Source organism: Syngnathus floridae, chromosome 10, assembly GCF_059516105.1.
Source record: "Syngnathus floridae isolate MCC-2025c chromosome 10, RoL_Sflo_1.0, whole genome shotgun sequence".
NCBI classification, from domain to species: Eukaryota; Metazoa; Chordata; class Actinopteri; order Syngnathiformes; family Syngnathidae; genus Syngnathus; species Syngnathus floridae.
In genome coordinates, this window is record NC_142422.1 from 12626211 (window position 1) to 12649765 (window position 23555).

General features: G+C 44.9%; 3 protein-coding genes across 7 annotated transcripts in view; 2 read left to right on the forward strand and 1 right to left on the reverse strand.

Moving 5' to 3' along the window:
* cadm4 (cell adhesion molecule 4) overlaps positions 1 to 8951 on the forward strand; it is a 107406-nt gene extending 98455 nt beyond the window's left edge. For 2 of the 5 annotated variants that reach the window (XM_088386432.1, XM_088386436.1), the window contains exons 7-9: positions 1531 to 1614; positions 4872 to 5000; positions 6312 to 8951. In XM_088386432.1, the coding sequence (XP_088242558.1) occupies positions 1531 to 1614; positions 4872 to 5000; positions 6312 to 6421 (323 nt within the window). In that variant the 3' untranslated portion in view covers positions 6422 to 8951. The other 3 variants (XM_088386433.1, XM_088386435.1, XM_088386434.1) reach the window with 3 other exon arrangements.
* Positions 8952 to 11183: 2232 nt separating this feature from the next.
* LOC148392548 (uncharacterized) lies at positions 11184 to 15158 on the reverse strand. The gene is made up of 3 exons (XM_088386437.1): positions 14991 to 15158; positions 13648 to 13987; positions 11184 to 13117 (listed from the first exon to the last, which is right to left on the reverse strand). The coding sequence occupies exons 1-3, from the start codon at positions 15148 to 15150 to the stop codon at positions 12328 to 12330; spliced, it is 1290 nt and encodes a 429-aa protein (XP_088242563.1). The 5' UTR covers positions 15151 to 15158; the 3' UTR covers positions 11184 to 12327.
* Positions 15159 to 15905: 747 nt separating this feature from the next.
* rps19 (ribosomal protein S19) lies at positions 15906 to 18849 on the forward strand. Its single transcript, XM_088388167.1, has 6 exons — positions 15906 to 15985; positions 16633 to 16703; positions 16847 to 16947; positions 17443 to 17626; positions 17785 to 17839; positions 18797 to 18849. Exons 2-6 carry the CDS (start codon positions 16633 to 16635, stop codon positions 18824 to 18826), a joined length of 441 nt encoding a protein of 146 aa, XP_088244293.1. The 5' UTR covers positions 15906 to 15985; the 3' UTR covers positions 18827 to 18849.
* The last annotated feature ends 4706 nt before the right edge of the window (positions 18850 to 23555 follow it).

Genomic DNA, 23555 nt, shown 5'->3' on the forward strand with positions numbered 1-23555 from the left:
CGCCGGCGAAACGTAATGGCAACAGTGACCGATTCCGTCATGCTTTCCCATAAGGGTGTCTCAATTCAGTGCAGCCCATCTGGCAAAAGTTTGCTTTCTTAAACTTGGTCTGTTCAGTTTTGGCTCATTCGTAAACAAATAGCATGTGTTTTGTTTTTGTGACATTAAGGACTACTTACCGTCTGAAATCCTGATTTCTGACGCTTCGAAGTTTGCTAACTGTTGTTAATTCATTAATAAAAATTGAGAAAAGCAATGGACTTAAACAACTGCCGTGTGGCACCCCCACAATCAACTAGTTTGACCTCTGAACTTCCATTTTTTAAAACTGTCTGTTTTGTGTGGAGTCGCAGACACGCAGGTAGCACGCGGGGCAGCGGCTGAATGAAGCACTCGATCCAAAATGTCAGATGCAGTATCCTCGAGCGAATGAGACGTCATTATCGCCGAGTGCCGCCGCATCCATGGCTGGCAATGCGACCTGGGCCACGCGCCTGATTGGCAGCCGCACGCCGTTAACGCGGAACAATACGAGGCAGGAGAGCCCGACAGCTTGCCGAGCATTCTCCTTAATTAAGCTGAGGAGAGACGGACGGGGAAGCAACGTCCAAGGACGCACAGAAAAGCTTTAACTGGTGGGAAAGAAAAATGATTAGGTCACCGGTGCTAAGAGGAATTAATCTGCGTCCAGTTAATTAGCGCTACAACCTTGATCATTAATCTCGGCCTTCGCACTGGTGTGTCCAACGTGCACGCACACACGCAGTCGCGTCAAAGCACCTATTTACTCTTCTGCTCTTTACAGCTTTCATTTTCACATCAAACACTTTAGCTTGACAAAGTGTACATTTGTTTTTAAGAATGAAAATGTGACGCAGGAGGATGAGGAGGGAGGACGGCTGCAAGCGTTAGTGCTGACAAGAGACGAGTGCAGAAAGAGATTGATGATCTCAGGGCCGGCGGGAGAAAGAGAGGAGAGACAACCCAGTACTTACCAATAAATTAACTCCCGACTAGAAAGCACACTGCTGCATGTTGCTATGCAGCTTGGGGGCGGGGGTTAAGTCCAACACTCTCCGTTTGGCTTCGGAAACGGTTTTGGAAATAAATGTAGCCAAGAATTTACCCACCCTCCCCCAATTTACAGGTAAGGTTTGAGGTTTGTCATGTTTTTGTCCAAAGTGTCCCCTCTCGCCGAATGTCAGCTATTGTTTTGACACTGATATCGACTTTCATAGCTCTCGGGGTACCTGGCTTGGAAATGAGACAATCCTCGCGTTGTGTTGTTTTGATGGGAAACGCATCTGTCACAGATGATGCCTGTGTCTCTCCGGCCCATTGTTGCAATGTCACCAGCGTGTCAGCGTGTTCCGGTCGGGCAAAATTGACTCCAACATCTGTCGTGTGTCTGAAGCGTTTGGACAATATTTGCATCATCATCATGCCGAACCACAATTTGTGACCTCATGTGCGTGTTTATCATGTCGTCATGCATTTTGTCCCCGTGTGTGTGTTCATGTGTGTGCATAGATAATGTCTCACCCCCAAGCACGGCCCTTCTCACTCCCGTTTCCCATCCCAACATCACCCCACCCCTCCCGCTGGACCCCATAGGTAATGCACCAGCATTTTTTTTTTTTTTTAAACTGCTGACCTTCATCTCAATTTTGTTCTCCTCTGGTGTCTTCCACTTTTGTCTCTGGTGGACATCTCATCTTTGTTTCCCTCTGGTGTCTTACACTTATGTCTCTGGTGGACACACACACAAATGTCGCCATTGTTGTGTTGCAACCTTCCTTTGTGGCATATTTACAGCAGCTCGCATACCCGCCAAAGCTCGCCACACAATTGACCGCTCCCGCTTCCTCGCTTATCACTGCCCGCACATTTTACCTACTCAGCATTTGTGCATATAAAGCTCACGTGTGTGTGTGTGTGTGTATGGGTAGTTCGCTGCCTGGCGCGCCATCTGCACAAATGGGAAGGCCTGAAAGCCGCCCATGAGAGAATGGAACATAGAAACCACAGCAAAGGATCAAGACGGATGAACGATGCAGGTGGATGTCTGAGCATATTATCCCAGCAGAGTGTGACAGCTGCAGAAAGGGCTTTGGCACTCATCTGACTGCTCGTAAAAGACAGTGCTGTGTCTCAAATCAGTTTTCGGCATTTTAAATGAATGGAGCCGCAGTACTGGTAGCTGTTCTTTGCCGAAGATAAAAACATATATATGCCGTATATATATATATATATATATATATATATATATATATATATATATATATATAGAGAGAGAGAGAGAGAGAGAGAGAGAGAGAGAGAGAGAGAGAGAGAGAGAGAGAGAGAGAGAGAGAGAGAGAGAGAGAATAGAATAGAATAGAATAGAATAGAATAGAATAGAATAGAATAGAATAGAATAGAATGCCCTTTATTTTCATTTTACAACTTAGTTGTACAATGAAATTCGTATAGCTGCTCCCTTCCTAGTTTCATATATATATATGCCGTATATATATATATATATATATATATAGAGAGAGAGAGAGAGAGAGAGAGAGAGAGAGAGAGAGAGAGAGCGAATAGAATAGAATAGAATAGAATAGAATAGAATAGAATAGAATAGAATGCCCTTTATTTTCATTGTACAACTTAGTTGTACAATGAAATTCGTATAGCTGCTCCCTTCCTAGTGCAAACATACAAATTCAAAAAAAGTATATAAGGAAATCTGAGAAACTTAATGAAAGATCTTATTTACAGTATAGCTATTAGTCTAATAATGAAGGTTAAAAAATCTTATTTACAGTATGTTCAATGTGGGTATTAACATGAATGAGGTTTGTACAGAAAGTAAATAATAAATAGTAAATAGTTATTGCAGGTAGTTTTTAAAGGAGTGCCCGCGAACGATCTTGCATCGGGGTGTAACCAAAACCCATTTGAATCAGACACTCGGTGTCTTGTAGATTAAAAAAAATGTGAGCGTATGGACTTGCACTGTACATTCTGTAGCATACTGCTTTTTTAAATTCACTTAAAAAATGTGTTTGTATTTTATTTATTCATTTTGCCTTTGGATGTATTTTGTTTATAAGTGCTTTTGAATGTTGTACTTTATAATAAATGAATAATTTCACACAAATATAGTGAAATTGGATAATGCCGGTTAGGAATCACTGCAATTTGCTGCGTGTGCTTGTTTAGCGTCCAGTCGTGCGTTTAGCACATCCATCCAGCTACTTGCTAGCGTCGTGTTTTCTTTTCAGCCGAAAGGAGACTCGAAGCAAAAAGGCGTGCGTTTCTCATTCCCGAGACGCGCCCGCGCCACCTTCCCTTGCAGGTAGACGCTTATGGCCTGCTCGCGTGCGTGTGATTGTGTAAATGTCAAAGAGAGTCGCGGGAAATGAAGCTGCGGCGCTAACGCAGCGGTTCGTCGATGCCGGTGCTCGGAAAAACGAACTCGTTGGCTTTACGGCGGTCGTCCCCGGTCGAGATCGTCGCCCGGCGGCAGATTAAAGGGAATGAACGAGAGCAGTGGCACTTGAACCTTTACGTTAAGTGCCACCAAATAAAATACTTTGCTCTCCATGCTGAGCCACATTCAAATATTAGATGTTGCGCCTAGCAGATTTATTCTTGCTAACTCTTTAAAAATTATTGCTTTGTTTTCATCTCACTTCTCTTTCTTACTGTTGATTCATAGGGAATAAAAAATGTCATTGAATAAAATGGATGGAGTTTTTGACTGGCTGGAACGGATGAATGACATTTTGAGTGACATTTAACTGGAGAAAATTTAGTCGTGATATTTGTAGTTTCACGACTGAGCTTGAACTGTGCAGTGGAAATAGGACAGATACATATTTGAGTTTGGTGGTCTGCGCTCCCTGCGACATTCGAATTTTGGGGTGTCCTTAATGTTGCCCATGAGGGCTTTGAAATCAGTTGATACGAGCTCGTAGATTGCACATGCTTCAACTCGTAGCAAGCAGAACTTTCTTAAAAAAGGCAGACACCAGCGATGAAACCAAATGCCAGCACATTGCGCTTGCTGTTTTACTACTTTATCTCGTCTCAAGTGGTTGGTTCCGATTCCCGGGTGGGCGGCGGCGAGAGGGGAAGGTCGAAAAACACCGTCAGATATTCCCCTCATTCAAAATGCATTGCGCTCTCTTCCCAGGTGCTCGGTTGGAATCTTTTTTTTTTTTCACGCTCTTGTTTTATTCACTGTCCTGATTTCTCAGCCGTTCTGTCAGCGAGGGTGCGGCTGGGGGAGTGATGAGAGGTGATAATGTAACTCGGGTGCAAGATATTGACTTTTTATCTCCCATCTGCCCACGCCGGCCGCCACCTACCTCCCTTTCTTCTTCCCATCGCTCGCTTTTATCACTTCTTTCTTTTTGTCTGTCCTGCCGCCCTCCACTCTGAAAACTTGGCCTTGTTTATACAGCTTGTAGAATGTTAATAGCATGATAAAATGTTCTTCCACAGCAGCTAAAGCACTACTGGTCTTAAGTTACACAACTACAGTAAAATAAACATCATGAGCTAATTCAAGCTAGCCGATCACCGCTAGTTAGAAAGAATTTGGTGGTCGGGATTACAGGAGGATAGGCACAGTGTTCTTTCCCCCAAATTGCAATAAGAACATTGTCAGAATCAACCGACACCGTCACTCAACACGCAGAGCGGCTAGCGCTTTAGCCAGTTAGCAGCCGGCCATGGTCGTGTTCTCATTCGCTTACTTCCAAGTCACTCAACAGGTCAGCCTGTCGTTTAAAGTCACAAACATTAGAAAGAAAAAACTGTTTTTCAGGAAATCACTGGGGTCCCACAAAAAAGAATACAAATTCCCTTTTGTCTTTGTTTAGATCCCGGCGCAGTGGTGGAGACTCACAGCGCGGTTCCCTACGCGGTGATCGGCGGCGTGTTGGCCCTGCTGGTTTTCACCGTCATCTGCGTGCTCATCGTGACCATCTGGTGCTCCGTGCGCCAGAAAGGTAAAACGTGCACCGACATGCCAAAATGAGCATAAAATGTTCTGAACCATTCAATTAAATTTACTGAAAAAAGGTTAAATACATTGAAAATAAACTCCACCAAGTTGAGGTTCACGTGTTGGTTGGCTCGACGTTTCACTTTTCGGCCCCTTTGCAAAATGAATTGGTCGGCCCTTAAAGTGATGAGTGGCTCCTGGTGTAGCCAAGTGATGAATAACCTTGGACGGGAACGGAAGAGCTCGCTCGCTCGCTCTCTCTCGCTCTGCGTTTTATGACGATATGCTAGTCTATTAAGGCCCATCCATTAAAATGAAACTCCCCATCTTTTTAAGTGGCCACCTAACTCCTCCCCCAATGTTGGCAGCCTTCGACCATGCCTGGCGGCCGCCAAGTAAGGAATGATCGAACCGCACGAGCTGCCAGTTTGCCTTCGGCCTCGCCGCCAATCGGCATTCGCTCTCGACTATTACCACCAATCAATTTCCAAGCCGTTCAGGCTTTTGTCTTGACTGTCAGCCGATTCCGTTAAAATTGTCGATACACAGGAAGGTGACGTGTACGCTCGTGTGCGGGCACATTATGGAAAATTGACTTTTTTCATGGCTTGTGTATTCATTATCGACTCTCTTGACTTGTCAGTTGTGCAATTACACAACCATATGAAGGTTTTTCTCAGCTGACCTATTTCTGAAAACGTGACGTTATCTAATTTAGGCACGTTCAAAATCTGACTTTGAACATTTTACTATTTTACCAAACAGTTTGAGAACACTTGCTTACTCACGAAGCCCTAACTCTGCCCCCTTTTGGCATGGTCACGAAAGCTGCGATTTCATTTTGCACGACTGTAGAACACGAAAGTGTTTCTAACCAGCGTGGATGTTAATTGATAACCGTGCTGCCATTCTTCCTCCTTTTGAGCTTTTTATGACAACACCTTGCTTTGACATTCTGAGGAACTGCACAATGTGCCGACGTGTTTGCAGGCGACCCCTGAGCTAACCTTCCTTCCGATCTTTCTGCTCTTGTCTTTTGCTCCCCCTCTTGGCCTCTTTCCTTGGCACGCTTGCTTTTCATTGTGAAGGCTCGTACCGCACCCGAGAGCCCATTCTCGCTTGGTACTGACCCGAGCCGCTCAAACTAATCAATTAACCCGCCAGGTACAAAAAGCGTCCGCAACAGGAGCTCGGCTTTGACTTGGACGCAAGGCCGCTCGCTGCATGTGCTGTCGGCGTGACGCTTCGCTGCCTAACCGACCCTCTCCCGGCCCCTCCCCTCTCTCTCTCTCTCTCTCCTCTTTCTCTTGCTCAGGCTCCTACCTTACCCATGAGGCCAGTGGCTTGGACGAGCATGGCGAAGTACAGGAGGCCTTCCTCAACGGCAATGACGCCAGCCAGGGCAAGAAGGAGTACCTACTGTAGCCTCTTTGTTGACCTCTGACCTGTGCCCCCCTTCTTTCCTTTTCCCCCAATCACACTTTGTACACAAACACAACACACAACACGCACACTTTGGAAAACGATCACCAAAACTCTTATGCCCGCGACCCAACGGAGGCATTTATGGCCACACAATATACTTTATGTCCATGCGAGACGTTTAAAAAAAAAAAAGCAAACAAAAGGTGTTTTTTTTTCACTGATGGATGCAGGAAATGTGGAACGAAATAATGAGGAAAATAAGTGCTGTTATTTCGTAGCGTTAAAGGTGTTCCCTTTTGCACGGTATTTGATGAGCTGACCAGAATCCATCAATGGCGAGAAATGTTCTCAGATCTAAAATTACAGAGAAACAACAGTCGTCACGGGGGGAGTTTTCGTAGGTACACGCAAGCTCAAGTGCTTTCCACCAATGGGAAAAAAAAAAAAAATTGTGGCCCATTTTTTCCCCAGGCCGTTCCTCGGGTCGTCATGACAACAAGTCAGATTAGCCATTGGCCTGGTGGTGTAGGGGCGGGGTCACTTGCATGAGGCGGGGCCACCTCCATCTGAATGGGCTGATTTCAGCAGGACAAGAATTAGGGTGTGTGAAGTCGTGTCATTCTTGACATTTGACAAAGAGAAAACTTTCAAATTTAAATCCTGTATTATTGACTTTTTGAAGTCTCTCCGTTTCCTCCTTTTTGCTCAGTCTTGTTTGACTCTCCTGCCGGTGGGGTTAAGTGATTTCCTTTCTTTGACGCACGAGGCAAAGGCAAGTTGTTCTCGCCTTTGAGTTGCCTCCCTCCCTCTCTGTTATTGCGTCCTTTCTATCTCGCCGGCCTTCTTCTCGTCTCCTCCGCTTTTGTCGGCGCGCTTAAATGAAAGGCTTAACGTCGGGCCACGTTCCTGCCAAGACCAAAAGGAAAAGGACTCGCCAGCGCATTAAAGGAAAGCTTAATTATTTGCTAATGTCATTAAGAGGATCAAAAAGGTTTAGAAATCTTAATGAGAAGGGTGAGAACAAAAAGGCAGGATGGCGAAACGCTGAATGAGACAATTCAAAAATATGTTTGAATGCCAACACACACGCGCGCTCACACACACACACATGTAAACATATTGACAAAGCGAGTATACATATCTCTGAATTCCTTTGTACAAAACAAAACAGCAGACGCGTAAATTAAACTTTTAAGAGAGAAGAAACTGTTTACTATTGCATTATGAAACTATACTATACTAACACTGAATATTAGCCGATAGAGGTGCAAAGCCAAACAAACTACTGTCCAGTGAACTTTAAAGGGAAAAAAAAAAAAAACAATAACAAAAAAATGTCTTTATCAAAGACCTACAACGGTGTATTAGGGCCCCACTGATAAGAAAAATATAATTCAGTCAGAACGTTGCTAGATAAATGTCACACTTTTTGTATAACTTTTTTTTAACTAGATACATAATTATGGTCCAGTCACGAGTGGCTGCTGATCTCAGACTGTTGCACTTAGGTTCTTGTGGGAATTTTCAAAATACCATCTTAAAATTGTGACTTGAAACCTCAAAAAATATCATAACAAAAATAATCATAAAGTTTTTCTCCTAATTGTCAGTTTTGATTCTCATTAATTTATTATTTTATTTTTTTAGACAATTTTTAGTAAGAAATAAATCCTGAAGGTGAACTTTTTTATCGTAGCATTTTGTTTATTCTCATAGAGTAATTTTAAACTTTTTGCAAAATAACACCTTTTCACGTGATATATTTTTTTATTATGCATGTGCATTTCCTGAAAAAATAAGTATTTTTTTTCTCATATTATGTATTACAGTGTTATTTGTGTAAAATGCACTTTTTTTCTTTTAATCTTAATCTGACACTTTATTAAAATATTAATTTTGCGGTAATGACACCCATTAAAATTACGATTCCTGACATGACATTTTTTTATTCTTTAAGAAATGTGGAAAAATACGAGTTACAGCATTTCTATTTTTTTAATTCTGAAAAATACTGCTTTTTTGTCACCCCACACAGCGTTGCAACTTTTGTCTCTTTTTTTTTTTTTTTGAGTGTGGCCCTAATACTCCCGCGTAGAACCAGCGGTCTTATTGAGTTTTTTTTAAAAATTAATTATTCTTGTTTGAACAAATATGATTGTTGTTCCTGTTCCTGTTACTATTCTTATTATTGACGTTGTTATTATGACAATTGTAAATGTTCAAAGAAATGTACACTTCTTCTCATACTTTGTTTTGAATTCTACTGTAGAGCAGTTGTTGTCTTCTTTTATACCACAATTTCCCATCGACTTTTCCTCTCCTCTTCCCGGTATCTCTCTCTCTCTCTCCCTCCCTTCTTCTCTCCCTCCCTCCCTCTCTCCTCCTTCTGTGCCCGGTTGTTGCCTCTCCTTCCTTTTCACTGTTTATTTTCGTGTCCACGTGTCATTGTTGATATATAGCTAACTATTTCTTTATAGAGGAAAGCTACAAAGCACGAAAAAAATAAATTAAAAAAAGTCTCAAAAAATAACCTTGTTTTTTTCAATTGTGCTTGTTGATTCTACTAGCATTTATGATGGAATTAGCAGGTGCTGTTTTTCCACGGCGACAAAAGACAACGAGAAACGGAGCATGTGATGAAATCGATGGGGAAGGCTGAAGATAGACGCTGAAGCTACTTGAATGCGGAGAGTAAACAAAGCAGATGGAAGCGCGGTGCCGCTAATGAATCATAAACATAAGAAAAGAAGATTTGGAGAGAAAAAAATGAAAATACATCTGTGCCATTAAAGTTGTGCTGCGCGAGATCGATAGCCGATTGTGTCGAGAAGCACTCGACGCATCTGCCTCACGCGGGGCTACATTTCAAAACGGCCCGACGTCGCCGGGGCGACGAATCAATGGCGAGCCTTTATGCCGGTCTGTCATAAAGATTGTGACGCAACAATCACGGTAACGGACGACGGCGGCATGACTTGGCATAGCCGCGACGGGCGTTTCTGCACTTCATGATGTTTTTTGAAGGGATCCAATCCTGTCAGGACTGACTGGTGTGATGGATGATTCATCAAAAGACAAATATTGGCCATTCATTTGTCTTCAAACCTCATATGTCTGTTGTGTTTCCATTTGGCAACTTTAAAAAACTCCATCACTACTACTGCCAAAAGTCAAGAACAGATGACAAAGTTGCCAAAATGATCGGTCTACACTGGCAGCCGCTTAACCCTCAGGATAATCCTTTGGACCTCATATAACCAGCACGGTAGTCAAAAGGTTGATTGAGTTGTTGCTTGAAGAAGATCCAAGTGAAGAAGAATATTTAGCTATAGGGTGACCAGATTTGGAGTTTTTTGAGGGGGGGGCTGTTTTACACGTTAGGCACTTTTCATACAGCACTCAGCTTCATGTGCATCACGACCCTGGCGAAAGCACGCAATTTTTTTTTTAATTCCTCCGTAAAGGTGCATTTTCGTTTCAGCATTGTCTCCACTCGCTGGCAAGCACTCGCATATTTCCTCCTCACGCACGCGCACACGCACGTACACAAAGGTGGCGAGATTTATTTGCGAACGATTACAGAGAAACCCGGAATAGAGTCAAATGAAACGGAGTTGCATTTCTATTGACTATGTGCTGTACATGTGAGAGGCAATCGAACAAAATCCCGGACAGTTTTTTAAATCCAAGGATAGTTTTTTAAATCCAAGGACAGAGTTTTGGGGCTTAAAAGTAGGACATGTCAGGGGAAAAGAGGACGTCTGGTCACCCTAGTTTAGCTGGCCAGCAAGCAAGCACACAGATGCAAGTTAGCTTAGCATTCGCCTCTGACAAAACCAGAATGATGGGAAACATCACGTTGACATGCTTCAGTTAACGTGGCGGAAGAAGGAGTCGTGTGAATAAAATCGATTTCAGTATCACAAAATTACCGCAGCTTTGCTGGTGGTCTTTTCTGCAATCGGGACTTCGATCGAAAAGGGATCGTTCGGACCTCCTCGTGCGTCACGACTCATTCTCGTGGACTCTGACAAAAAGGCCGTTCGCGCGCCTTTGGAGATAGTCGTCAAGCTTTTAGACAAGATTGACCCGCGGCGAGGTGAGCGACGTGGACATCGACGAGTCAAATCGATAGACGTGAACGAACCTGACGGGAAGCAAGGTTTATGGCATCCGGCGAACAGGGCGCAATGCGGACGATAACGACAACATTAAGTCAATGAATGGCTCTTTCGCTCCCGATTGCCCATACGTTTACGACCGTCGTATTTCATCTGTACGGGTTGCGCTAAACACGGCCGATGTCTTGATGCGTTTGCATTCCAGTCGGACGCGGTGGAAAGCGCAGGATGTCTGATTACGGCGCCGGGGCCACGCTGGGCTGTTTAGTGTCATCGACGCGAGTGTGTTGAAGCATAATCAGGAAGCCGAGCGCTTTCAAAGCAGACGGAACAATTGATGGAGAAACCGGAACAATCCATACTTTGAAACTCTTTCACTCGCGCAGAGGTAGCTCCAAACAGTCGACTCGGGGGATCGGGGAGAAAGTGCACTTTAAGCGAAAGCTACCGCCAACGATCAACCACCAAATATCAAGTATGACATGACATCTTCCACAAATCTAATTACTTGTAAAAACAGCCAAAAGCATTTTCTGTAGCGTCCTTATTTGGGTCGAATGTGAGCTGGAGGCGACTGTCGGCCTTCTTCTTCTTCTAAACGGAAGAGGTAAAAGAACTTTTGCCAGAAGTACAATCAAGGATTTGCTGTGCTGGTATTTATTCATTTTGCATTTTAATAGTTACAATTAGTAAGTGTAAAAAATGTTTAGGAGGGTGAAAAACATGCGGGGGTGTACTGGCTGAAGAGGTGTAAATACATAAATCACATTACATTTCATTTGATTTAAGTCATTTTGTTCATTTCTGCTGTCTGAAATGACGCCTTTGTGCTAACATTTCTTTTCAGGTGATACTCGATGTGACTGTGAGAATGAAAAAGATGAAAAAAAATCCATTTTCACTCCATTGTGGAAATGTAACATTGAAAATAAATGTACAATACAAAGGGGAAAAAATCGAATTTAATAAGATCGACACAGAAGATCAACGTGACAAGGGGAGGAAAAAAAACATTTCAAGCAGCACAAGTCAAGATGAGAACAATATTCTGTTGCACATCAATGGCGGTTGGAGATGAACAATGCAATTAGTGGGAGCCAGGCCGCGTTGCTTTTTTCATGACAAGAAAGCGATGCATTGTATTTACAAGTGTAATCAAAACAACCACCAAGACTGTGTCAAAAGCAGGTTAATTATGTTCCCCTCCTTTGTAATGTGGCGACGTCCTCGCTGGACCAAAGTGTTATTAGCCAATGTTTAATTAAACGCCGTCACTCATATATTTATTACGGCTGGCTGTCTTGGCAGAAACTTGAAACGGGCCGTGAGGGGAAAATAGAGGGGGGAAAAAAAACCAGGATGGGCTGCGACAGCAAAAGTGACATCTGTGATTGCCGGCATCATCGGGAGGATTAATTTTCTGGCTGACATTTGGCGTGGGCGACGATAATGAAGTGGCCTTTTCAGTTGCAAGCTACTCTGAGCATCTGTGCACGAGGTTAATGATTAGCTAAAAAAAACAAACGCACAAACTAATAGCGTATTGCTTTGTTTACTCTTTGTGAGCCTTCAAAGTCAATGAAGCTGCAAAGAGGGGACTGCTTCAGCAATCTGGTGATGATGCGACATTATAGACACATGTTTACACTGAGAAAAAAAACTGGCCAATTACAAGATGTTTCCACTATGAGGATAATCCAATGTTCAAATGGACGAAGGAGCCTCTAGATTTCAGAGCTCTGGGCAAACTTTGTCTCAAGGGCATTATTGAAGATCCTTTGGATGTCAGACCTCAGGGCAGACTTTAGCTTTCAGGGAGTTTTTAGCCGAGACCCATGAAGCGGCGCGTGCTGCTTCACACAAGGCCTTCTGAACCGTCTTCCCTGTGGGCGGTGGAGGAGCAGAGAGGGCAAAGGTCGCACCCTGCTCACCCTCTCGTTTCTCGAGGGGAGTGAAGAGAACCTGGGGCACCAGGCCATACAGCTGGAAGAAGAAAACAGCCATGGCGTGAAGCCAGGGGGGCACGGCGGCGCCAGGGGTGAAGAGCAAGACAGCGTGGACGATTTGGAGCGGCAGGCAGAGCACAACTAAGAAGGAGACGGACAGAGCCAGACGGCGCGGCCTCAACGAGGCGTCCGACTGCTTGACGTTCTTGCATTGAAGATCGACATAAAGAAACAACAGGAGAAGCAAGGGTAGCGTGAACACGGCCGTTCCGTGGACATAGACCAAGAACTGGGGGCTGAGGATGGTGTCAGGGGCGCAAACACCCCAGTGGCTGCTGTGAATCTCTGCATAGGTGAAATTACGCAAGTCCTCCACATAAAACTTGGACAGGAAGCCTCCGTACGGAAGGTGCTTCCCGATGACCATCCGCTGTTGGGCGTATTTAGAGAGAGTGGGCGGCGGCGTGGTTTGGTTGCTGAGACTGGCCGTGTGCTGATCTTGGCCCTTCCTGCCCCACCCGTCAAGGACCTTGGAGCCAATGAACTGGCCGAATGATGTCAGGACAGAAGCCATCCAGCACAGAAGCGCCACGCACAAGGCGCGCTGACGGGTCACCAGCGCCGAGTACCTGAAACGCACATCAATCCAATCGTCTGCAGACCAACCGAGACCTCAGACACAAGATCTGCTTCTGGTAGTCAAACACCAAACAATCACCTCAAGCATTTGCCGCATCTCCAAACTTATTCAAATAATTCTTTTTGACACAATAACCAAAAAATAACAGTTGTTGTCGATTAAAAACGCATGTTGCTGTCAATCAAAGCTCTTTGCTGCCTTTTCATATTGACTTACCTTTCTTCTCAGCTTGCGAGTCAAGCAAAAAAAAAAGTCCCATTCGTGCTGAGCAGTCTGTTTTGATGTAACGAGGTCCCGCATGACGCATTCTGGCATGTTTACAGCCCTTTATCTTTCACTTTTATATCGATTTTCTCCGTTTACTGCAGAGAGCAGCAGCTTGAGGGAGTGTTTGTCGACTGCAGCCTCCCACACGCTCCGTTTTTGCCCATCCACAAAGGCGGTAACGCGCGGCGTTTATCGCTTAATGAACGTTTGTGGGTAAATTTGACTAGCAGGTGCCGTTTGCAAAAGACTCACCTGCCGGGCCAGCGAAGCTGCAGGTGGCAGTCCAGCGTGAGCAGCAACAGCAGGCACACAGTGAACTGCCTCACCAGCAGGGGGCAGCACACCAGGGTGATGCAAGTGTACAAGCACTGCGGGGTCCTCAAGTTGAGGAAGACAATGACAGGGATCTCCAGCGCGCCCCCAATGGCGCCCACCCAGCCCAAGCAGAGGCCGAGGCAGCGGGCCACACTGCCGCCCCAGGGTCCGGCAGCCTGGCTCCCGCCCAGCGCCATGCATAGCCTCACGCTCGCCACAATGGTGCTCAATGACACCATGCACTGGCAAAACGAGTACAGCCACAAAAATTCCATACCTGCGGGGGAACAGGAAAAACATGTCAAGAGGTCCGGCTGGGGGCAGGCAAACTGGCAGAGATATTTTGAATGCTCCTAGCAGAGAGCTGGAAACAAGGCTAGCGAAAAGGTCAGACAAGTGAGCAGCTGAGGATGTGAGGGCCATGCAAACGCGCCACATGCGGCCACTCGTTCAATTTTCCCATCACACAGACACCAGGTCGCCCAATTGTGCGAATGACATTAGTATTATCATTAGCATTAGCATTGCTAACACTCTAGTGCCCTCCCTCCAACCCGCAAATCGTATTGGATGATTGGCAGCTAATTCTCGCACATAATGAAGCAGCAGCCTCACACCAAGCCCAATGTCGAGCTTGCCGATATGCCACCTGTCTATTCTCATGACTTGACCTTCAGTCAGCGTTTGGCGTTGCCAGTCACTCTACCTTAATAACGCTCATCAAATTAGCTCCTCCAACCGTTCAACGTGCACTTGTCTCATGAAATCAACCGAGTGTGCGTGCGTGCACGTGCGTGTGTGTGGGGGGGGAGGGCGTGTGTGCGTGCGCGTGTGTGCGTGCGTGTGTGTGTGTGTGTGTGTGTGTGTGTGTGTGTGTGTGTGTGTGTGTGTGTGTGTGTGTGTGTGAGATCAGCTGTCTCGATGTATATATTAAGATCAACTGACTTGTGGCTGCTCCGGGCACCAAAATGCAAAAGGTGTACGTTACCTGTTGTAGCGGGCGACAAGTGGCGGTTAACTTAAACAGACGTGTCCTTTTCACGGCTGTTCCGTGCCCCCCTCACTGACACCTCTAACTGTGTGACAGACTAAAGCTGATTTATAAACCTCACGCCGCCTCATATCTCTCTCACCTTTCTGTGCAAACATATCAATTGTGTAAATGTTGTATCATGGCTGCCCTTTCTGTCCGAGATGTGCAAAGGGCAACGCCGCCACCTCTGCCAGCCGGTGAACTATGTAAATGAGACGCTCACACAGCACACAAAGTGGAAGCTAACTGTTATCACCACGCCGAGTGCTTTTGGAAGTGCATCTGACTTGGAGCTGATAAAGATGATGAAGGCTGTTGTTGTAAATGAGTGTGAGACAGGTGCACCAAATAAAATACGCCTCTCCTGGAAGGATGGTGGCCACCCTTGAGCTTAGGCTTGACATCATCCGCACGATTCCGTGTGATCTGAGACAACTCGTTCAATAATACATAACATGTAACGACGCGAAGGCAAGAAATTAGAAACCGACAAGCAAGCACTAAAGCCGGCAGACAAGAACACGAACATGAGTCGAGAGGGGAGTTTTGTGCTCAAACCGTTACTCTGTTGTTTTTGTTTGAATATGCAGATTGGTTTTAATGGGCTGGAGGACTGACCGATTCCGTCTTTGACTATTCACCCATGCAAAGAAATATATTTCTAAATCATTCTCCACTTGAATGGCTGAAGGCAGGTCCCAGGCAGCAATAACGGACAATTTGGATGACCCCGAAAATTAATTTGTCGACCGGGAGTGGAGGGGATGTGGTCGCAACTTATTCTGAATTTAAATGTATGCCCATCGATCGCAGCGGGACGCCCTTTTGACATGCGCCTTCATCTACATTTGATGACTGAAAAAATTTGGCGGGTGCGGGGTGCAGAAGTTTAAAAGATTTCACATGCATTTAAAATATTTTTTCCTTTTTATCTTGAATAATTTCCTTATAAATTCATTACGAATTAGCGACATTTAAAAAAAAAATCGGAATGTTATTTTAAAGTAAAAATAAGCTTTTTTATGAGAGGCACAAAAAAATGTATCATCCTTCCCATGTCTTCATTTTTCCCAGACTATTGTAAATGTGCGGCAATTCTATACACCTTTTATCTTTTTTCGTTTGAACATTTTTTAGTAAACGAACGTCAACGTGTTGTCGCGATACTCGACGAGAGTTGCCCCTGATAACACGCGTGGGAAACCCCGTCACAGCCTCTTCCCTTCGCTGTCCACAAGAAAGGTACATGCGTGCTCTGTGTCCCTTATTTTATTACCTTTATTTTAGTCCATTTCAACGCCGCGTGAAACGCAAGTCTGCGGGCGTAACTAATTTCCTCAAATTGAGCCTCGGTGTATGATAAGAGCGTGAATAAATTGAAGCGTTCGCTTAGTAGGCTGTGCTATGCGCATCGTCTCCTCCGCGGCTATGCTAATAATGGCTGCTCCCGTGCCGCCTCGTTGTGGCCTGCTAGCTCGTCTCCAGTTTACTTTCGCCTAGTCCGCGCCTGCTGTTTTCATTATGTCTGTTTGGTAAGGTCAGTTTTGAGTAGTGCCTATCAGCTGAAGCGGTCTTTTTCGCGGCGTGGTAAAGAATAATGTGGGGGCGCACCATCCTAACAAGCTATGTGATGCTAATGCCGGTGCCGTGCATGAAGCTAACACGCACGTTTACCTCTGATAGTTATGCTGGCACTTTTTACTGTAAGAACTGCACGTAGAATTAGTGAAGCGTGGAAAGTGAGCACACGCGCCCTCATGTCAGTGTTACCCGTGGCTAATAAGACAAATATACTTACACGTTTGCTCCCCAGTTTCCGAGCAAAATTCCCCCTCTCGTATTTTTTATTTTTTTTAATAACAGTTTTTTTATTTTATTATTTTTTTAAGATGCCAGGTGTCACGGTGAAAGACGTCAACCAGCAGGAGTTCGTCACTGCACTGGCTGCCTTCCTGAAGAAGTAAGCAACTCTTCGTGTTTTCCCCTCAAATCCAATGGATCTTGTATGCCTCCTTTATAATTGGACTTAAGTGCTTGGAATCATGTCGCGCATTCGAAAGACCACGTGTTGAAAACGAATGTGATTTATTTTGTTTTTATTAGGTCAGGGAAGCTGAAGGTGCCTGACTGGGTGGACCTCGTCAAGCTGGGCAAACACAAGGAGTTGGCCCCCTGTGATGAGAACTGGTTCTACATCAGAGCCGGTAGGTGACGTGCGATACGCTTTATTAACTTTGTGCTTCTGCTAGATAGATAGATAGATAGATAGATAGATAGATAGATAGATAGATAGATAGATAGATAGATAGATATCCCTGGGGGAAATTGAGCCGCTGTAAAATGCGTTTACTTAGTTGCAGGGTGTCACTGAACCTCTGGGTGAAGGATCGAGTGTTGTTAAAAATGAGCAGAAATAAAAACCCCAAAAAATCTATCTATCCTTCCAATTAGAATTTGTTTTTTGGCTCAGAATTAAAACAGGATTAATATTTCTGCTGCACTGTGTCCTATCCCAGAGTGACATGCTGGTTCCAATCATACCTTCATATCATTCATCATGGTTACCATGGCAATCAATCTAGGGTGCGCAACAGCAACCCTGAGCCTCCTTCCAGGCTAACCGTGAACACCTCAGCGTCTATATATCGGTTTAAGATTGTGTAGTCTCGTATTCTCATGCTTTGCCTCTGTTCACATAGCCTCCACAGTTCGTCACCTGTACCTCCGAGGGGGGGCCGGCGTGGGCTCCATGACCAAAATCTATGGCGGCCGCAATAGGAACGGCGTTTGTCCCGCCCACTACAGCGTTGGATCCAAGAATGTGGCCCGCAAAGTGCTGCAGGCACTCGAGCTTCTCAAGATGATTGAGAAGGACCCCAATGGGTAAGAGTTGCTACGTATACTCAACACTGTGCTTTTATCATCATTTTTGTAACATATGCTTAATGGCCAAGTTGTCTGCAGTTGTGAGGTTGAACTGTCTTTTTTTTTTTTTTTCTTTTTTTTTTTTTTTGCGCTGACATTTTTATCTTTTCTTCAAGTGGTCGCAGACTAACCTCCCAGGGAACCAGAGACCTGGACAGAATTGCCGGCCAGGTGAGCAGCCATGTTCTCATTTTCCTCCTTGCTATTGAAGTGTCAGAATTAGGTCTGCGAGGAGCCCCTTCCCGCTTTCGAGTCACAAATCAAAGCAGCTGAGCAAAACCGCTGCTAAGCCTCGGCGTCCTTTGATTGCACCATTTGGCACGTCTAAACAGCCGGCCGAGGTTACTGCAAGGTTATTTTCTCAAAATGCTTCAAAAGCAACGTCTTCATTTATAAGTGCGGCCGGTTTAAAGATGCCACAAGTGCAATCGATTGCTGATGCAGATTTGTGCCGTTTTTGTTTGCCGCAATTGATTGTTTAGCCTCGGTTGTGTTTGGAAATACGTCGCGCTCGATTTTGTCCAAGCGTCTGAGGAATCTCATTTTCCATGCCATGTAACTCGTTTATTAGAGCGCTTGTCCTTGAGCAAATGTTACCTGTCAGCCGAGTGAGTTGTGTCTAAGACTTCTTGATTCCCCGAAGTGCCTCGCCCTCGGGTCTTGTCAAGAAAGAGGGGGGCCAAGTGCCGCTGTAGTAATCCAAGGGTAAAAGGGGTAAACATTAGGAGGGGATTTCATGCTTGACAGGATGTCCGTATGGCGCCTTCGCCTTGTTTACCCATGCTAATGAGCAGACGAGCACACCCCACCCTCGCACAAATTGGCAGGAAGCATGTTGCAGGGCCCCTTGTGCCACCCACACGTGTATCATGTCGCCCAATGCCTTTTCACTCATCACACGACGCTGCTTTTAGCAGCGAGCACTCAAGGTCCCATGGCATATACTGTTTGGAATGCGTTCTCTTGCTCGCTCATCGAGTGAGCTGAATGGATCATGAAAGAGCTGGGTGCCATAATTTGCTCCATTGAGCCCCCCCCCTCCCCCCGCACGCAATTTGATGCATTTTCATTTGCAATTGCTGGTGTTGCTGCGAAAGACACTTGACGCTTTGTTTCTCTTCCCTTCAGGTTGCAGCCGCAAACAAGAAAACTGTTTAAATAAATCTTTTGGAGAAATTAAACTGTCGTGCGCCTTTTTTTCAAGTTGACATTGATGCTGTTTAAGCCTTTGTTGCCTAGATGTCTTTCCTTAAAGCCCATTGTTTGCAAACTACATGAGATCTGCCTCACTGCTGGTAAGAACATGATGCAAATTGAGACAAACACTAATTGCAGTGTCCCCTAATTTTGAAACAAGATGTATCAACCTCCTTGGGAGTCAATTTGTCAGAATGATGCCATGAGAGGCATTTTACTGACCACCACTTTCTTTTCCCCCTCGATTTATGCTTTGCGACTTTGCTGCCATCTGTAGAACACAAAAAGTACTGCAGCGGTAGCCAGAGTAGTATTGAGCAGCATCACACTTGAGTTGAGTTTTATTATGACGTCATTGAGGCTGGAGAGTATATTATTTCATTGACCAAAATTAGAAGAATATAAAAGTTGATTTTGGGCTTGACTTTGCCACATGCTCAATTTAGGTAAGTGAAGGTCTACATGTGAATGGAAGATTGGCTCAACTGTTTCCAAGAGCACTGTTTTAATACTGTATGCCGTATTCAACGGTATGCTAATGTTAAACACTTAGTTTACACTACAGTATCTTAATTTTGGTCGTCATTGTGTTACTTGGGGCGCGGTGGCTAAAACGGTTGAGATAACTGGTCAATTAAAACAGTGGTCCCCAACCTCCGGTCCGTGGACCGGTCCGTGGGTCATTTGGTACCGGGCCGCCAAGCCGCACAGAAAAAAAAATATATTTTTTTTTATCGACGATCAATTAATTGAAGTCAAGACGCTCTTCCTGATCACGTGACATGTTTCCCCAGCCGAGCCGGCAAAGCTCGCAAAAATGAGTAAGAATTTATTTAGAATTATATAAAAAAAATTGGCGATTCTCTCCCAATTACATCCGTCAGTTCAGGTCAAGCAAATATGAGTAAGAAACGGAAAACTTCTTCGGAAAGGGAAAAAAGCCCAATGAGGAGACGGAAGAAATACAGGCTACGACTTCTAAGAAAAGGAAAGCTGCATTTAAAAGAGCATTTCTGTAGTCCTACTTAAAATATGATTTGTCGCCACAGGTGACTGACGCACCAAGCCCACTATGTGGCGACAGGCTCGCTAACGAGGCAATGAAGCCATCAAAACTGCTTCGGCACATGGAGACTAAGCATCCTGAATTAAAAGACAAACCTTAACCACTTCGGGTGTCATTGTCTCCGATTACGCCTAGATGGGACCGGATCGTTTCTGAGAAACAAGCTCAGTGCTCCCACTAATTCAACGTAATGGTGAGTTTTATTTTTATGTCGTTTATACTTGTTATTGTGCCAGTCGTATCATTTTATTTCATCGTATTTATATATTTATAATAAATGTTTTATTTATTTTTATAAATGTATTATTTATTTATATAAAGGCCGTTCCGCGAAAATATTTCTGACACGTAACCGGTCCGTGGCGCAAAAAAGTTTGGGGACCGCTGAATTAGAAGGTCAATGCCGTGTACTTGCAACTCCCCGCCAGAGAGCGCCAGAGGACTGAATATCTAGATATAAACTGAAACCGTCTTTTTTTCATTTAAAATGCGCAATTTCCTTTTGTGACAATCAAAGCACTTCAATGAAATGGCTCGCGCAATCTCTTGGTATCACTCACGCGCAGTGCTTTTATTGTTGCTGCCTCAGGGATGTTTCGGTGTGAAATAAAATGTGCAGCGCTAATTGCTGCTAAAAGATATAACATTTGTGCACTGTTTCAATTTGACCCAGCTCGGCTTCAAGATTTTTATCCCTCAGAAGAGAGAAATAGTTTTCACCCATCAACACACATCAATTTTTCAGCTCATATTACTCTGAATAATTCTCAGGCCTTGACCTCTGCCGGCGTGTCCGCCCGCTCCCTTGTTTGAGGTGACCACCAGCTGTTTGGTTGCACCTGAACTCGACTGTGCAAAACCATCCTTTAGCCCTCGCCCTGTAATTTGCCGCCAAGACGGATAAACACGTCCTTCAGTGTTTGGGAGAAATGTGCGGAATCCGCCACTCAATGTATTTGTGTTTGCTTGTACTTGTCTGCGCAGGCTCCACGTGAACTAGTTCCACTTGGAAAAGTGCACAGGCGTGTCCGAGTGTTTGGCTTACGCCGTTTTTATTCTCGACTTGAACAAGCTGTGTGTGGAATGGATGCAGACTTGCCTCACGCCTCCCCCAGGCGGTGAACAGCAGATAGCGAAGAAATGCCTCTCCTGCTCAAGTCCCTCCAAAATAGAACCACTATCAGAGGAGCTCACACACACACACACACATGGACAGACTTTTCATCAAGCCAAAGCTCGGTGCCCTGTGGCATTCCATGCATTTGGGACGAGGTGTACCTTTGAAAAGTTTTCCCAGCCTTCTTCGTCTTCAAATGCCACTCCTGAATCAGGTGCGGGATTAACTGAGATAATTTCCCTAACTGAGATAATTTTCCTCACTACAGATGACGTTTTTGTACAAGCTCTGAATCTGAATTACTGGCTCCTACGTCTTTGTCAACAAAACTTGGATACAGTTGAATGAATTAATGAATTAAATCAGTGGCTAAGCTAACAGATGTGATGCATTGTTGAAAAATAATGGCGCTGCTGTAATGAAAACCACTTTCACAGTTGTGTTGTTTTTATGGCAACTTAATAAAAATGCCGAAACAACAGTGGTGATTTCAGATGGCCTTGCGTCGTGACAAAGTCAGACGGCTAGCTAGGAGTCACTTTGTAATACATCTATCATCTTCAAAATGGCGACTACCTTCTTTTTTTTTTTACCTTAATGCCGCGTTTGGTCTGAAAGCAGGTGTTGGCAACATGCCGCTTGCACCGATGTCCCGCAGCTGGCGAGCGTGTGTGTGTGTGTGTGTGGGGGGGGGGGGTTAAGTCTTGATTCCAAATGGCCTCCACCTGTCAGGCGGCGCTGATGCGGCAAACAACACATGCTGTCCTCAAAGACAACCACACTCGGCAGCGTGCACACGTGCCGCTGTTTCTGCATGCTCAAATCCGAGCTTTCAAGTCTTCCTGACTTTGAAGCAGTGGCCGGAGCTTTTTTTTCCAGCACGATAAAAGGTGCAACACTGTGAAGGAGGTGCAGGTGCTTGATGTTATGAGACGAGGTAGTGTGTTGAGATCTCGTGTTGTGTGCATGTGTGTGTGTCCATGCTTTTGTTACCTGAAAATGAAAACCTGAAAACAAAATGAAGGCAGTATCTCAACGTCATTAAAGTCCATTTACGATTTTGGTACGCATTTTAACAACAAACTTGAAGTGGACCTCCATTTGTTTTTATAAAGTCAAAGAAACTAAAATATGTTTTTGCTTTTCAGGTTTTGGGATGTTTGAACCTCCTCTGGCCTCAGCAAGTCGGCATCAGCAACAAACTTTGAGTGAACAGTTGAAGCTTCACTGTGATTACCTTGTGACCTGCTAACATGCTTCTTAATTGAGTTTGGCTTCCTTTGGTTGGGGGAAAGGGAGGGGCGGGGGAGGGGGACTGCACTAGTTTCAATGCTTTTACTTCTTCCCTTGCAATGCATTCGATTTGCCGCGGGGGATGTGCGAGTACCTGACCCAGTTGGCGTGTGCGTTGACTCTCTCGCTGCAGCAGCTTCTCTTGCACTAGACTAGATATTTCTTGGTAGGCGCTTTTGTCTTGGTGAATATGTTCGTATCACAATGTGTGGATTCTGGTTTGTCTATATTTGTGGCTGCACAGGTCAGAAATGCCCCGCCTCATCTGTCCGACTCTTTCCAGCCTCGTTTTTTTCCTTGTATTTAGTCAAACAGGTGACTTAACCTTGGACTTTTTCAACGGGCTTTTGTTTGTCAGGAGATATGTTATCTGTTATCCGTCAGCGTTTCCATAGCTCGCTGTTTGCCTCGTGCACGCGTGTGTCTGGCAGAGAGCGAAAACTGGACGCGCTTTTGTGGCCGGCAGTGAAAACGTTTTCTGTCGGCGCCTATTTGCAAGCACAATGAGACGATGTGAACCTGCGTTGGGGAAATTGAATTTAGGACGACCACTTTCAAAACGGACATCAACATTGTGTCTCTACTCGCTCGGTACGTTTGAAGAGTAAACAGGATGCGGTCGCTAATGCATGAGTCTGTTTTGATGTCGTCCAGAGCACAGAGTGACGGGAAAACGATGCCTTGCGGATCCATTGGGGTTTCTTTTGGCTAATTCCAGTCGTCAACCTCTATAGCTAAACTGATTTTCGGGAAGAAAATGTTCCGTCATGCGACCCTGAAGCACCAAAATATTTCTGGTCAGGCCTATTTTGGTGAACTGTGGCTGAGATTTAGTTTGTTCTGGCAGCTACTGTAGCTCTCCAGTCTAGCCTTGTGTGCTTTCCGGATGGAGAAATTGTTCTCTTGGTGTCTGGCTATCTCCTTTTCTCTTCTAATGATTTCATATTTCTCATTTTCCGTTGTGCCGATTGGGCTCTACCTCCCACCCTGCTGCGCTCCGTCTCAGCTGTGTGCCGCAGCTGAGGTCAACGGCCGCACATCTCATGAATAGAAAGATCTCCAAAGTGGCTGACAAAATGGAGTGCTAAAGTAACGTTCATTTCAATATTTTGATTGCCACAGTGCGCATATTTCTTCAAAAAGGCTTCGTCGTAAATTGGATTTCCATTATGAAGACTTTCCTGAAGATACTTGGCTTCAAATAGGAACATTTT